This window comes from Neomonachus schauinslandi, chromosome 13 (assembly GCF_002201575.2).
Source record: "Neomonachus schauinslandi chromosome 13, ASM220157v2, whole genome shotgun sequence".
Taxonomy (NCBI): Eukaryota; Metazoa; Chordata; class Mammalia; order Carnivora; family Phocidae; genus Neomonachus; species Neomonachus schauinslandi.
The window spans coordinates 60,488,483-60,505,115 of record NC_058415.1 but is presented as its reverse complement, the minus strand read 5'-3'; the positions used below and the strand labels follow the sequence as shown (position 1 = coordinate 60,505,115).

General features: G+C 48.9%; 1 protein-coding gene across 1 annotated transcript in view; it reads right to left on the bottom strand.

Moving 5' to 3' along the window:
• TMOD1 (tropomodulin 1) overlaps window positions 1-16,633 on the bottom strand; it is an 85,099-nt gene that overhangs the window by 31,348 nt on the left and 37,118 nt on the right. Inside the window, exons 3-4 of the mRNA XM_021691172.2 lie at window positions 13,481-13,637; window positions 6,718-6,837 (exon numbers count right to left, since the gene is read on the bottom strand). Of these exons, the coding sequence (XP_021546847.1) occupies window positions 6,718-6,837; window positions 13,481-13,637 (277 nt within the window). The remainder of the gene's footprint in view (window positions 1-6,717; window positions 6,838-13,480; window positions 13,638-16,633) is intronic.

Sequence of the window (16,633 nt, the reverse complement as noted above, 5' to 3'; positions counted from 1 at the left end):
GAACAGTCTACATAGTGTTAGAGGTAGCTGGGTGCATGCGTGCTTCCTCTACCAGACTTTGGGCTTCCAGAGGTGGGGGAAGAATATTACCTCTCTTCCTCCTCCTCCAGAATACAGTATTTGGTAAATATGTGCTGATGGATTTTATGTTAATTCCCCTGGCCATTTCATTAGACATGATTTCTAGTGAGAGAGACTACATGAGAGCCCTTGGTGAGGAGTCAGGAGACCCAAGTTCCAGTCCTGACTATACCCCTGATTCTGTGTGACCTGGGGCAGGTCCCCAGCCCTCTCTGGGCTTCAGCCTCCTCTGTGAGAGAAGGGGAAAGACAAGACCTTTGGTTCTCTATCCCAGCTGCACATACAAATCACCCGCAGCTTCACGACAATATTGGTGCTCCTCTGGACCAGCTGATCTGAATCTCTGCAGATATATTTTTAATCTCCTTGCATGATTTTGATGCTCAGTGGGCTGAGAACCACAGGATGAGACGATCTCAAAGCCCTTCTGTTTCTCACATTCTAAGAATCTTCTCTGCTAAAATTAGACTCTCCTGCTCATCACTGAGGAGAACTGACAGGGAGAGGCATCTGCATTTTTTAGAGCTCTCTAGGTTTTAATTTAGGCTGCTTCTACGTAGGCAGTGGGGGCCATGGCCTGAGTCAGCAGCAGTGGGGTTCGGCTCACCAGGAGCCACCTTCTGAAGCTGACTCTTCCTGCTCCCACATGGGTCCGTGGGGGTGTGTGGCTTGTGGTGGTTCTGGGCTGCTGCTGGGACCCCAGTTTGGAAAAACAGTTTGGAAAGGTTGTTAAGAATCATAGGAAAGATGGAACGTCATATGGCTGGCTGGTCTTGCTGAGAGGTATAGAGAGGTGGGAGATGGAAAATGCATTTTGTGCTTGATGCCAGCTTCCTGTAATGGTCCAGAAAGGGGGGCAGGAACATTACAAGGAAGTGCCCGAGGACAGAGGAAAGAGACCTGGGCTCCAGGCTGGGCTTTGGTACCAATTTGCTGGGCAACCTTGTCCAGGACATTTCCACTTTTTTGGGCCTCAGTCTTTTCACCTACAAAGGGGAGCATGTTTGAATGCCAATCTCTTACCCTCATGTAGCACCTAATGGTCACACAACATCTTATCTTTTTTTTTTTAATTGTGTTCAGTGAGCCACCATATGGTACATCATTAGTTTTTGATGTACTGTTCAATGATTCATTAGTTACGTATAACATCTCATCTTTTTATCCCATTTGATTTTTATAAGCATCCAGAGCAGGCTCAAGAGGGAAATGGTTTGTCAAAGCTTGCTCAGTGAGGACCCTCCTGGCTTCTAAGTGAGTGGTCCCATCCACTCCTCCACAAATTAGGTCATTAGTAGTTCCAAAGTTCTAAAATGTCCCTGCCCCATGTCAGAGTTCTAAGGATAGATAACACACCTATTCTAGGAGGCAACATACATGTCAATAGCAGTCCTCAGAAGAAATAAAACTGTTTGTAGTTCAGAGGAAGTTAGGGTTCAAGGAAGGAAGGAAGGTAGGAAGGAAGGAAGGAAGGCAGGAAGGAAGGAAGGGAGGGAAGGAGGGAAGGAGGAAGGAAGGGATAGAGGAGAGGGGAAGGACTTGGGGTGGGGGCGGGAGGCACCAAGCAAAATCTCCATTGCTGAGCAGACTGCTTGGTGGCTCCGATCCTCCGACCTGCCCTAGGCACCAAATCATGACTCCCCCCTTGCTTGGTTTTGCACACTCATGTCACCAGAAGTGAATGATAGAGGAAAACAGTACATCAGCATTGCCTGCCACTTCATTCTTTGTAGATATTGGCAAGGCTGAATTTAGCACTGGGGAACATGATTTTTTTTTTTTTTTTTTAAGACCAGATCTTCCTCAAAACTCAAAAAGGACTATTTTTGAACTCTGAAAAAGAACATCGAGTTCCCCTTCCTCTTCTGCCTTGGCAGGGTTCACTCAGTTTGCAATTCCACTTAGGATGCAGAGAAATTGCAGCACACGTCCCGGGCCCCTCCGGCCGCCAGCTGCTTGGCTGGCCCTGGGCAGAGAGCAGACAGCGGGAAGGTGTTTTCCTGCATCACAGAAACTGGTGGGAGAAGCCAGCTTCGGCCCAGGACTTGGGTGCAGTCAAACCGCTCCAGGAGAAGCCACATGCTGCCCCTGGCAGAATATGAGGAAAACCAATGCCTAAGGATGTGAGAGGACCCCAGAAGCTGGGGTGGGTGGGCCAAGACTGTCTCTGAGAGTCACAAGAGCTGGGGGTGCCAACAGCCCGGGGGGGCGGCCTGGGGACGGGGCCCTTCTGAAGGGAGAGTCTCTTCCCACCAATTCCCTTTTGGGTCTTGCCCCACCCGAAGGGTCCCTAAAGGTGAGTCAGGATCACAACCCTGACTGGGGAGAGGAGGCACCGATAATGCCAAGTGCTTGCAGCAGACTCCCAGTGGCCTCTGCGTTACAACCCAAGGCCACGAGCCAAGAACTCAGCACCATCAGGGCCCTGTGCATTCTGCTCATTACCCCGTGGTCACACTTCTCATGTTGAAATGTATATGCTTCTGGTCTGTCCTCCTCCTCACCTCCTGGGTCCCCCGAGGGCAGCGCCTAGATCTGATGCATCCTAGCACACAGTAGCTTGACAATGCACGTGGGCTCAATGTGCAAATGAATGCGTGCACGAGTGGTACACAGACAAGAAAGCCAACGAACAAATGAGAGTCCACAGCTTTGCCTTCCCCGGGCACACCGGAGTCGGTGCGACTCATCTGCTGGGTGTCCCTCTACATCTTCCCATCGCTGCCGAATGTCAAGCCTGCAGGATGTGTACCAAGCAAGCCACTCAGAGGGGCTCAGGGCCTCTCTCCTGCTGTGTCCCAGCCTGGGACATGTCTCCCCCACTCCCCACAGTTCACCCCTGTTCTTCCTCCTCGTGGCTCAGCTTCAGCCTCTATCCTCATGCCCCCCTGCCCCAGCACCTAACCAAGCCCCCTTCTTGCACCCTGTCCTTTCTCTGTACGACACTCACTCTCATTTGTCACTTCTTATTGGCCTAAGTATTTGCTGAACGTCAGCTCTGTGAGGGCAAGAGCCCACTGTCTCTGGACACTTCTCTACCAGGGCTCGTCCAGAGCCGGGCACACACAGTGGGAAGACGCTGGATAAATGGCTGCTGCGTATGTGAATGAGGGAACAAAAACTAAGTTAATGGAAAGCTCTGCCTGGGAGCGAAGTCCTTTAGCCTCGAAATGCCCCGCAGATCCTATACCCTCTTCGCCTTACTTTTCTTTCTCTACTGAGTCCTCCACACTCATGGCTCCAGCAACCCCATCCTTGAGAGAGATCTGAACCTCCAGCTAGCCACACCAGACGCTCACACAAGGTCCCGCCTCTACTGCCTGTGGCGTTTTTGAATAGACCCCTGGCAAAGCAGCTCTTCCTGCACACCCCCCCGCCCCCCCCCCCAACCCCCCAGCTATCTTCTGGCACCTCCGGCCAGAATGCCTGCCGTCCTCCTGACAACTTGGCCTCTTGGCCTCAGGTCCAGCGCTAGGAACAGCTGCACCTCAGACAGTCCCCAAATAACCCACCTTAGCCCTTGACCTTCCCTGGGGCCTGCCCCCTCCATCCCCCCATCCTCCGAGCACCACCACCTCTGCCTAAACCTTTGCTTTCATCTGGCCTCTCCCAACGCTCCCCTCAGCCCCACTGACCTTAAGGGGTCAATGGCCTCCTGTGACATACAGAGACTTTCCTAACATGGCCCCACGCTCCCCCCAGCCGGCTCCATGGGGTTTGGTGGTGAACCTCCTCTTGCCCACCCTCTGTGGCCCCTCAGAGGGCGGCTTCATCTGGGTCGTGGGAGCTGGTGCTCCAGGAGGAGGAGCGTGCCCTCGGAGGAAGCTGCCTGGGTTCAAGTCCCACGGGCAAGGCATTTAATGTCACCGTGCCTCCTTCCTCCATCCATCAAACAGGGACAACGGTAACACTTCTTAGGATTTCTGTGGTCAAGAAATGCAGCAAGGTACTAGAAGCAACCCCCACAGCACCTGGGCCATAAGGGGGTGGTCGACAAGTATGCCGTCCCTCCTTCCCCAGAGCCCCCGCCACCTTTCAAAGGCCTGATACGCAGTGGCCGGCGCCCAAGGTTAGCCAGTGGATGCTGGTGTTGACTTATGGCTCCCCTTCTCCTCTCCGGACAACGGAAGGGTATGGTATCATGAACAGAAAATAGTGATTAGCCACGCCAACAAAAATAAAGGGAAATTGTTTCAAGAAACCAACACAAACACGTAGCGCGATGCTGCAGTTCTATTTTGACACAGGCACTGGCGGTTCTGACTGTGGAGCCATTCGATAGTCCCTCCGAGCTGCCTGATGAGGGCAGTGACATCACGGAGGGCCAGCAGAGGAGAAGGGCTGGGATAAAAACAGCCCCAGAGTGAGTCAGTGTGGACATGCTGGGCCACGGTGTCACCCAGCCACCTCCCTGCTGCACAGCTTGACTGGAAGTCAGGGGGCCCCCAGCCACGGAGATGGTTTGCTGGAAATAGAGGAGCATGGTGAGGACCCTAATATGATTTTTGCGGCTTTTAATAAACCAAATGTGGAAGTGCAAAGCGAACCAGCGAAGTTCCCCCAGTTAGGCGCTCCGTTCTCATCTGGGTGAAATATTTGCTGCTTCTGTACTCCGCGGCGAAAACGAAAGCCTTTCTCTCTCAGCCCCGACACCCTGCAAACCACTGCCCCGTGACCTTTCCCGGATGTTCGGCGTCGTGAGGAAAACGGTTCTTTGGACTCAGAATCTACACGTTGGCTCTCCCCATCACGCACTCCTTGGTTCCTTGCAGCCTGGCTTTGGCCGCCAGGCCCACCCCGTGTCATACGAGTCTTCTCACTGTCCCTCTCCTGATGGTTCCACTAGTGAGAGCCACCCACTTCCCACTCCCCAGCACAAATGCCACCAGAACTCAGCACGACGCCCACGAGAAGCCGGAGGCTGGGAGGAGGCAGAAGACAGCTGCAGCGGCCGATCCCCTAGCCCTGTGGCCTCACTTGGCCTCTGGCCTCACATAGCCCTGGGTCTCTCAGCCAGCCCTGAGCCCCCATTCTGTCTTCCTAGCTCTCGCCTTAGGTTCGCCTTCACTTGGTTTTGGTTCCCGGGCCACGTGTGGCTCACTGGCCCCCACTGTGATTAGCTTCGTCCCATTTCGGCTCCTCATCTCAGGGCTGGCCGGGGCACTTGCCTCCAGGGCCCCAGGCACCCACCTTGCCTGGAGCTTAACAGTGCTAATGACGCCACAGATCTTTCTGCATTCCTGAAGACTTCCAAGTCCAGCTGTCCCCTTCTGGGTGGCCCACAGGCAACTCAAACTCCAAAGATCCCACAAATAACTCAGTCCTTCCCCTAAAACTCCTCGTTTCGCACTGTTATGGGCTGAATTATGTCCCTCCAAAATTTACATGTTGAAGTCCTAACTCCAGTGCTTTCGAATTTGCAACTGTATTTGGAGATAAGGTCTTTAAAGAGGTGAGTAAGTTTTAAGAAGGTGTTAAGGTGGGCCCTAATCCTATCTGCTGGGCATCTTTATAAGAAGATATTAGGATGCACAAAGGCACACCAGGGGACACATGCACAGAGGGACACAGTGAGCTGAGGTCATCTGCAAGTCAGGGAGAGGGCTCAGAAAAAAACAAACTTGCCACCATCTTGGACTTCTAGTCTTCAGAACTGTGAGAAAATAAGTTTCTGTTGTTTAAGCGGTCCAACCTGTGGTATTTTGTATGGCAGCCTGAGCAGACTAATATATCCACCTCCATTAACGGCACCACCATCCACTTAGTGCCCAGAGCCAGAAATCTGGAACCCTCCTGACTCCTCCCCCAACCTCAGTGTCACAGCTGATTCTTTTCTCTCCCGTTCCCACTTGCCCTGAGTCTCTTCTCACCCCATCCACACTCCCGTCATTATCTGAGCTGGGTGGTTAGTAGCTCCCAAGTCTGCAGAATGAAAAGAGCACCCCCAACCCTCCAGGCCAGGAAGCACCACCGCGGTGGGTACGTGGGGTGTTTGCTGCGGCCCGAGCCCAACCCTCGGTGGGGCCGGAACTCAGGGCACACAGGGCAGGGACTAGACTGTAATAAGGAGACAAGGGTGGCGAAGGGCTCTGAATATCAGGCCACCTTCTGGAGCCTAAGGGCTGTCTGTGAAGGTTGTAAGGAAACACATTTTGAGATGGACAGTGTTGTACAAATATGCAATGGGGGGCGAGCTCCTCAAAGCCTGGATCTCTGAGCCTTGCAAGGTTGTACAGTGAGATGACTTTGCTCCAGCCCTTCATGAGCCCCCCAAACCTGAGCTGTCCACACCCTCTGCCTGTCCCCCTCTGTTCTCGCTTCCCAGGTGGCTTGGGCAGGATTTGATGCAGCGGCTGGTAGATGACCTATGCCGGCCCTCCCTGGGATGCTTCCACATTTGTCTGGGATGGGCTCTCATGGCAACAGATGGCTCTGTGGAGTGATAGGTTTGGGTGGTTTTATTTCTATTTCCTCACTTTGGTTTTTGATACTGGCTTTCTTAATACTCGTGGTCTCCTCTAGTCCTTTTTAGAAACAGAGAGTGTGTTCATGTTGCAATAAACCACCTAAGACTCCCTGCAAAGGCAGGTCAAACCCTTCTGGAAGACGTGGGGAAGCTTCTGGAAAGCCTCTTACCTGCGATGTCACAGAGTTCCGCATCTGAGGCGTTCGCCAACGCCTCCTCCAGCTCTGGCTCCAGGGTCACACTTTCCAGCACAGGATCCATCGGCTTCTGCTTGGGGACCCAGACCTTTCCTGCAGAACACGAGTGCCCGTTATAGGGCATGCCACTGTGCTGGGCAGTCTCTGGTGACGGCCCCAGGTGGACTGTTCCAGAACCCGGAGGGCCGCGCTGAGACTCACTTGCTTCAGGTTTCTCCCTCTGGGGACCCAGTGCCAAACTTCCCCAAGGAACAAGAATCAAAGATCTCCAACAGAGACACCTCTCACATTTGAAAAGAAGGACTTTGAAGCTTGGTCAAACTAGACTGCTCACTATTGAAAACCCTAGTCATTAATGAAAACAACCTGGAAGTAGGCAAGAGCTACAAAAGAAAAATGTAATTGAATGTCAGGCTCTGGGATACCCTAACCAAGCGTTCGGATATGAGAGAAAAATTTAGAAACATCTCTAAACAAAATAAACAAAATACCCTCAGATTATTAAAAGAATAGGGAGCAAAAATGTATCCCCGTCTCATGGGACATTATATTTTTAAAGTGTCAGACTCATGACTGGACAAGGGAGCAAAGAGGCACACAAGGAAGATCACTGCATGGATCACCAATAGGGGGTTGTTGAAGAAATTATGGGACATCTATACGAAGGAGTTCCCGCAGTTATTACAATGGATGATGGAGATGTCTGCTTACAAAAAAGGATATGCCCAAGACATAATGTGAGAAAAAGCAAGTCTATAAAAGAGCATGAACAATTTAATTCCATGTATGAAAATTGCATTCGTTCGTTCGTTCATTCATTCATTCATTCATTCATGACACTGGATATTTACTGGGTGCTTCGTAAGTGCCAGGCACCTTTCTAGGGGCCAGGGGGGCAGCACTGAACAATTTACAATTTAGTGAAAGGAGACAGACAGTAAACAATCATGCAAAGATATCACATGGTATTAGGCATTGTGGAGGAAAATAAAGCAGAGCAAAAGACCAGGCAGTTCCAGGCTGGGGTCCCGTCGAGGCGAGCACTGCTTTTTTTTGGGTAGGGTGGTCGGGGAAGGCCTCACTGAGATGATGGCCTATGAGCTGGGACCCGACAGAGAGAGAAACACGCCCCGAAGATCGGCTGCAAGACAAGGATGCCTGCCTTCACCGTGGTTGTTCAATGTTGCACTGAAAGTTCCAGTAAGAGCAAATGGACAAGAAAAAAAAATGGCATCCACACTGGAAAGGAAGAAGTAATATTAACTCTGTTTGTAGATAACATGATCTAATATGCAGAAAACCCTAAAGATTCGACAAAATGCTGTTAGGACCGATAAACACTGTTCAGAGTAGGTTACAGAGTACAAGATCAATGTACACAAATGGGTGGTGTTTCTGCCCAGCAGCAAGGAGCAATCTGAAAGGAAAACTAGAACAATCATTTCATCTACAATAGCATTCAGAGGAATAAAATGCTTAAGGATAAGTTTAACCAAGGAGCTGAAGGACTTGTGCGAGGAATATTAGAAAACATTGCCAAAAGAAATTAAAGAAAACCTAAATAAATAGAAAAATATCCCAAGTTCATGGATTGGGAGACAATATTAAGATGGCCATACTGCCCAAAGCAATCTCTAGATTCAATGCAACTCTTATCAAAATTTCAATGGCCTTTTTTTTTTTTTTTGCAAAAATAGAAAAACCATTTCTCAAAGTAATAAGGATTCACAAGAGGTCCCAAAAAGGCAAAACAATCTTGAAGGAAACAAACTTGGAGGGCTCAGGCTTCCTGATGTCAAAACTTACTATAAAATTTTTTTTTAAAGATTTTATTTATTTGACAGAGAGACACACAGCGAGAGAGGGAACACAAGCAGGGGGAGTGGGAGAGGGAGAAGCAGGCTTCCCACTGAGCAGGGAGCCCGCTGTGGGGTTTGATCCCAGGACCCTGGGATCATGACCTGAGATGAAGGCAGATGCTTAATGACTGAGCCACCCAGGTGCCCCAAAACTTACGACAAATTTAAAAAGTGTGTCACTGACAAGGATAGACATCTAGACAATGGGATAGGATTGGGAGTCCATAAATAAACCCATACATCCATGGAAAATTGATTTTTGACAAGGGTGCCAAGACCATTCAATAGGGGAAAGAATAATTTCTTCAAGAAGTGGTGCTGGGGGCTGCCTATGTGCTCAGATGCCTGGGCTGCATCCAATTCTTGGTTTCAGCTTAGGTCATGATCTCAGTGTCATGAGATTGAGCCCCGCGTCAGGCTCCACACTCAGTGTGGCGTCTGTATAAGATTCTCATTGCCTCTCCCTCTGCCCCTCCCCACTGCACTCTCTCACTCACTCTATCTCTAAAATAAATAAATAAATCTTTAAAAAAAGAGAAGAAAAAGTGCTGGGACCGGACATCCATATGTAAAGGATGAAGCTGCACCCCTATCTCACACCATATACACAAAAATGAACTGAATATGGATCAATGACTTAAATATAATAGTTATAACTATAAAACTCTTAAAAGAAAACCTACACATAAATCTTCATGACTTTAGATTTGGTAACATATTCTTAGATATGACAACAAAAGAAAAAATAGATCAACTGGACTTTATCCAAATTTAACACCTTTGTCCCTCAAAGGACATTATCAAGAAAGTAAAAAGACAACATACTGAAATCACCTGAGAGGGTCCAGTATCCAGAATATTTTAAAAAAATTTTACAGCTCAACAGCAAAAAGAATAACCAATTTAAAAATGGACAAAGAACTTAAAGATATTTCTGCAAAGAGGATATTCATATGGCCAATATGCACCTGCAAAGATGCTCATCATCATTGGTCATTAGGGAAATGCAGATCAAAACCACGATGAGATGCCACTTCACATCCATGAGGATGGCTACGATAAAAACCAAAATGGAGAATAACAAATGTTGGCAAGGATGTGGAGAAACTGGAATCTTTTTGATTGCTGGTGACTGTGTAAAATGGCACAAACATGGAATTACCATGTAATTCCGCTCCTGGGATTATAAACCCCGAAGACTTGAAAACAGGTACTCAAACAAATATCTGTACAGGAATGTTCATAGTAACACTAATCACAACAGCCACAAAGTGGAAACAACCAAAATATTCATCAGCAGATGAATGGATAAACATTGTTTAATATTGTTCAGTCATAAAAGGGAATGAGTGAGTCTCAAAAACAATATGCTAAGCGAGAGAAGCCAGACACACAAAGTCACATATTATATGATTTAATTCATAGGAAATATCCAGACTAAGTAAAGCCATAGAAACAGATTGATGGTTGCCAGGGGCTGGGGGCAGCAGAGACTGGGGACTAACTGCTTATGGGGCACAGGGTTTTATTTTGGAGTGATGAAAATGTTTTGGATCTATATAGAGGTGGGGGTTGCACAACATTGTGGATGCACTAAATGCCACTGAATTGTTCCCTTTACAATGGTTCAATTTATGTTATGTGAATTTCACCGTTTTACCAAATTAAAAAAAAAAAAACATTCACTTTGGTTATTGATTGAGAATCGCCTGAAGGGGGGCGAGGATGGGAGCCTGGAGCTGGTGAAACTGGAAAAGGGCAAAACATGCAAAGAAAACAAAATGGTTAAAAAGAAAATCTGCTGTAAAAATGACTGATGCAATGAGTAGGCTGGCCCTTCAATAAATGTATCAGACCTGTGGTTTCTTACACCCCTGCAGCAAGTGTCTCCAGCAAGGGCAGTGGTTCGAAGACACAAGAGGGGCTTTGGACTTCCTCCCTTCCTTCATCTTATTAATTGGAATGTGGATGTGATGACTGGAACTTCAGCAGCCAGATGGACCATGAGGACAAGGACATATTGCAGGGATGGCAGAATGAAAAACTGGAAAGGATCTTGATTGCTAATGTCAGGGAAGATGCCCTACCAGCCCAGAATGCCTAACCCTGCAGCTAGGCGAAAGAAGTTAAACTTTTATCTTGATTAAATCTCTCTTATTTTACTTTTCTCCTCAGCACATGCAGTCAAATCTAATTCTGCATGGAGAATTCAATATAATTCTGCATTAAAAATATCCGGCATGAAGCTTTATTCTGATTCCCCCACTTGGGTGAGAGTGAATGAAAGTCCAGATTCCTCAGGACTTTGTACCAGTTTATGGCTCCCCCGCCTTCTGTTTGGTCTCGTGGAGACTGGGGTGCTGTTTCCCCTCAACCTTGGCTAGTTCTAGGCCCGGCACTGAGTAAATAAATGCTCAGTGAGGGCTAGACACCATGGCCCTGAGTCTGCCTGTTCGAGTCGGAAGGTCCCCTTCCCCAACTCTCTGCTGAGACCCCCCCCCCCCCACTTATTCAAACTGTAAAGACTCCAACAATCATCACGTAAATACTTTATGATGAGGATGCTGCCGGTGGTGATGATGATGATAAGTCTCTTAGGCGTGCCGCTATATGGAAACAGAATAAATTCTAGCTACCCTTCTTGGATCAGCGTGGTTTTTCATGAAGGCTGTCAGGCTCTGGGAGTCTGGAGAGCGGTTCCTGGCGCCACGCCAGGCCAGCATGCCACGGAGGGGCAGCAGGATTGGTCTGTGTACCGCCCAGATTCCCTTCCCCCCCCCACCCCCAATCTCCAGCTCCTTCCCTCGCAGGGCGGTGGGTATATGGGGCCATGGACGCCAGCAATGACTCAGCCGCAGTCCACCCGGGTATGCTCCTGACTCTCGGTATCCCCATTTTTCAAATGTGCAGGTGGGACAATGGGAGGCCCAACAAGGCCGCATGAAATCCAGAGATTCTACTGTGTCTATCTGCTGCACAGAAATCGCTCCTCGAGGCACAAGTGCCTTGCTTAAAAACCTCTCGTGCCCACACTCTCAGCCGGGCACACCCGGCCCTTATGGTCAAGGCCTCCTTCCTCTGCCCCTCCCCCAGGGGTGCTGCAGACCACACAATCCTCCCGACGTTCTGTAACCCAAATAAATGCCCCTTGGCCTTCCCTGACCTTCCCAGTTTTCTGTAAAATCTGGACTGAGCTCCGAGTCCAGGGTTTGTGATGGCTCAAACTCCTCCCCATGAGGCTACCTCTGCTTGCTTTTTCATCTGATTATCACACGACAGGGATACAGAGATAAATGCCACAGATGTGGGCCCTGGGCTCATCACGTTTATAATCTTGGGGGTGGGGAGAGTGGAAGAGACTGCAAATAAACATTTACACAATATTAATTGATTAGAATTATTGCTTTCATTCAACAAATGCTTATCGGGTGCCTACCACGTGCTGGTGTTTATTAGGTGTAGATGTAATGATGAGCCAGATAGATGTGGTCCTTGTACTTGTAGGGCTTATATTGTAAGGAAGCAACCCACAAGATTCACTGTAGACTTACTTAATTTTAACTCATTCATTCAGCAACTCTCTATGAGCCCTACTGTATACCAGGCCCTGTGCTGGGTGCTGGGGATGCTGTGTGAGCAAAACCAGCCCGAGTCCCTGCCCTCACAGGGCTTACAGCCAGTGGGAGAGACAAGTGATACATAAGGAGAAAATGATAAAGTGGAAATTGCTCTGAAGGACACACATGCAGGCTCCTGAGATGGCGAAGACCCCAGGGGGAGCTGAAGGGACTGCATGTCCTAAACAGAGTGGACAGGAAAGTCTCCCCTGGAAGAGGAGACAGTACAGTTGAGACCAAACGGATAATAATAGCTAGTACTTACACAGCATTCGCTATGGGCCAGGCGCCTGGCTAAGTGGTTTATATGTATCTTAACTCAGTCCTCATAAGAACCTCATGAGGCTGGTAATATGATCTTCTTCATCCCCATTTCACAGAGGAGGAAACGGAGGCACAGCAGATTGAAAAATGTACTCAAGCTCACACAACTAGTAAGTGGTAGTGCCCGGACAGCAGCCAGCGTACATCTAGCTCCAGGCTGTGTTTCTAACCATTAAGCCTCTTATAGGGGAGGAAGAGCCAGCCATGAAGACAGCATGGAGCCAGAGAGCAGGAGCAGCATTCCAGGCAGAGGGAATATGTGCAAAGGTCCTGAGGCAGAAAAGGGCTTGGGATGTGTGAGGAACGGAAGGAGGCCTGTAGGGCAGCAGTGGGGTGAGCAAGGGTGAACACAATCCAAGAGGACAGCAGAACGGTTTGGAGGGCAAGGGGGAGTCCTGGAAGGGTTGGACAGTCAGGGGGTGCCTCTCTGTTCCCCAGTCTTCTAGATGCCTTGCCTTAGGCTGGGGCAGAGAGTCTTAGAAGGACAGATGAAGGAGGGGATGCAGCTGCCAGAGAAAGGAACACTGGGGAAAGAACACGGACAGTGAGGGCGGAGGTAGGTGAACTTGTTCCCAGTTTGCACAGGACAGGCCTTGTGCAGGCCTATGTCCTGACGTCATGATTAATAGTTTCCGCTTTCATTTTCAAAGGTGACTACGTTTGTATGAAAGATAATCAGGACACCCCGGCTAAAGGGGATTTAGGGGAAAGTTTTGCTGGTTTGGGTACGTATCACACTTTCCTTAGTTTACCCAAAACTTCACTAAATCTACGTCATGCGTTGATGCCTTTGGTGTTGGGTTTGTGAATGTGGGCGGGGCAGGCATGAGGGCAAGGAGGCCCCGCCACCACGGCTCAGCTCAGGGCCTGGCCTACAGGTGGCACTCGACGATGCATGGGCAGTGACGTATTCATAAGAGCAACATTATTCAGTACCTCGCTTTTCCCCTGTGTAGGGGACCAGATCTTCTCGGTCTTTAAACTCCTTTGCTTGCTTTTCCAAGTGATCCAAGAGCTCCTCCCTTTTAAAGGGGCCCGTGGGCGCCTTGGTGGTCTGATCCTTCTGCCTCAGGCCCGCAGGCAGCAGTGCATTCTACAGTGGAGGTTGTGGGGCCAGGTGACACACAGAGAGAGAGAGAGAGAACGAGAGAAAGAGAAAGAGAGTGGTCAGCTGCTGAAGACTTGCATTTCTCCCAAAATTCATCTTTGACCAATGGGACCTCAGAGCCCATCAAATCAATCCAGGTCGCTCATTTACACGTGAGGCATCTGACACCCAGGAGGGGCAGGGACTTGCCCAAGGTCACACAGCAGATGACGGGCATAGCTAGGCTAGGACTCAGGTCTTCATTGTCTAGAGTCTCTAAGCCTTCGATGTTTCTGAAGGCAAAGGGGTGAGGAGGTAGCCGACACAGGGCTTGGCAGACAGGGACACTCCAAGAGCGTCTGTGAGTATGAATATGATTAAGTTGGTGTTTGGATGCAGGAGGATAATTATAGCTATTGTGCATACAGTGGCTGGGGTGAGAAGAAGCCCAAGGGCCATGAGTTAGGGCCCTGAATGCAGAATCAGGCAAGAAGTATCAGACCCAATACCCAAGCGGGGAAAGGCTCAGCAGAGCTGTGGGGGTGGGTGAGGCGTGCTTTCAGGCTGCAGCCCTGGCCAGCCCTCCCGGCTGCTTTCCACCCTGCTGACAGGCCATGTGCGTGCCACTCTGGTGTTAAATATTTTGCACGTCGCCCTTGGAGATGGGTGTCTCAAGAAAGACAGCATCAGCCAATCATCGTGTTCCTTCTTCAAACATGGTTAGGCTTCTAGGTGCGGGATTGCTACTAAAGCAGCAGACAAGAATCAGGGTAGATTTGAATCACATGGGCTTCCCTTACCTCAGCCCCCCGTGCCTTAGAGATTCAAAGAAGTTTATGGTTGCAAGGATGCTTAGAGACTGTCTAGTGCACACACCTTCCCTTCAAGAGGAAACTGAGGCCCAGAGCAAGGAAAGATTTGCCCAAGGAGTTTCAGGGACAGATCTAGAACAAAAACCAGGGTCCTTCTTCAGATGCGGGGGAGGAGGGCAGTCTTCACTTCCAATCATTGCTCTCTCCCCACCCCCTTTCACTCAGGGATATAGAGGAGGATACCCGGAAGGCAGAGGGGAGCAGAATCTCACCCCACTTCTTGCTGCACCCCCAAACCGGCTAACCAAGAGAGCCATCCCACCTCCAATCTCTGTATCATCAAAATGCATAGCTTCGACCACCCCCACACAGTCTGGATCCTTTGGAAAGCCCCCTCCGAGAGGGGATGATATCAGGTATACAAAGATAGCTGAGGGCCTGGCCACGGACAGCGAAAGCTCAGGAGGACAATACCACCGCTTAACTCCAGTATGATTTTTCAAAGATGTTTTACCACCGTTTACCGCTGCGGCACTGCTCCCCTTGGAGCCCTGGGTGCAAAAGGACTCGGACCATGAGTCAGCAAAGACGTTTGGGAGTCGGAGCACATTACAAGAGGTCGGCCAGTAGGTAGAAAATTAAGTCATGACTGATTTGGGGGTGAGCATTAGGAACATAAGTGATGCCACAGACCCCCCAGTTTCCCTGAAGCAGCAGTCCTCAGGTACTGTCCATCACGACACGCAGGATGGATGAGGGCCACAGGTGAGGCACGCTTCCGTGGGCATGGCCCGGGCGAGATGGGGTTTGTCGTGGCTAGCTGCGTGTCCACCCCTTCTCTCCCGTGGCGGGGCACTCACGGTGACTCAAGTGAGAAAGAGAACCACCTAACTGTCCCGCAAACCTCCATCTGTGATTACCCATTGAGAGCAAACCAGATTCCCTGTGACATGCGTGCACCTCACAGTTGACCGCCCCCGACAAGCTTACGCTGTTGCCTGATGTAGTGCTGACTCCAGCTATATAATCTTGGGCAGGTCACCTCATCTCACCAGGCCTCGGTTTCTATGGCTATAAAATGTGAATAATCATGGTTGCTCTCTTGGGCTTGTTGCGAAAGTTAAATTACATAATGCAGGAAGAGTGCTTAGGCCACTGCCAGGCACTCACAAATTACTACTTATGATCAGATAACATACATTTTAACAGGAGATGGGTTACCCAAATATGTATGTTGAAATGGAGATGTATTATCTAGATAGATCTCAAAATTCAAAAAATGAAGACGTTCAAATATAAAATGAAGTAAGCACCGAAAGCAAGTGTTTTCCCAATGATCCCCACAAAGGAAGACCTGATAGATTGTTGTCACTGTAAAGGGTTCTGACGGCAGGAAGGTGCTGGGGCATGGGCTGGTCCCTAAAGGCTCCGTGATGGGAGAAACCCACAAGGCTTAGCTGAGGGGAAAAGGGTTTGCAAACTCACATCTCTTTTGGAATATATCTGAGAGAGGCCACTGATTTAGCTAAAGTAGGGATTCTGAACCTTGGCACAATTAACATTTGGGGCTGGATGATTCCTTGTCGTGGGGGCTGTTCTAGGCATTGTCAACTGTTTACCAGCATCTGTGTCCTCTGCCTAATGGATGCCAAGAGCACCTCACCTCCACGTTGTGACAACCAAAAATGTCTCCAAACATTGCCAGATGTCCCCTGGGGAGCAAAATCGCCCCTAACTGAGAACTGTTAAATTGAAGCCCATATCATTACCATAGGGGAATAAAGATGTTTTTAATGTACTTTAAAAATATTACTTATACATCATGTTAGAATATGGTTTCATTTATATAAATCTTTACTGAAAGCAGTTGATTTTTTATGAAACAAAAACATCAAAGGCCCTTTCTAACTTAGCTTATTGGATTTTTAAAGTAAATATTGAGAATATCAGCCTCTTTAGGAATTAAAGTTTTTTTCCCATGAGCTGGTATATTTAATAAAACATAACGTGATATTCAATTAAAACCAAAGACATTTGCATATTTCTTTTCTTTTTTTTTTTTTTTTAAAGATTTTTTATTTATTTGACAGAGAGAGACACAGCGAGAGAGGGAACACAAGCAAGGGGAGTGGGAGAGGGAGAAGCAGGCTCCCGGCCGAGCAGAGAGCCCGATGTGGGGCTCGATCCCAA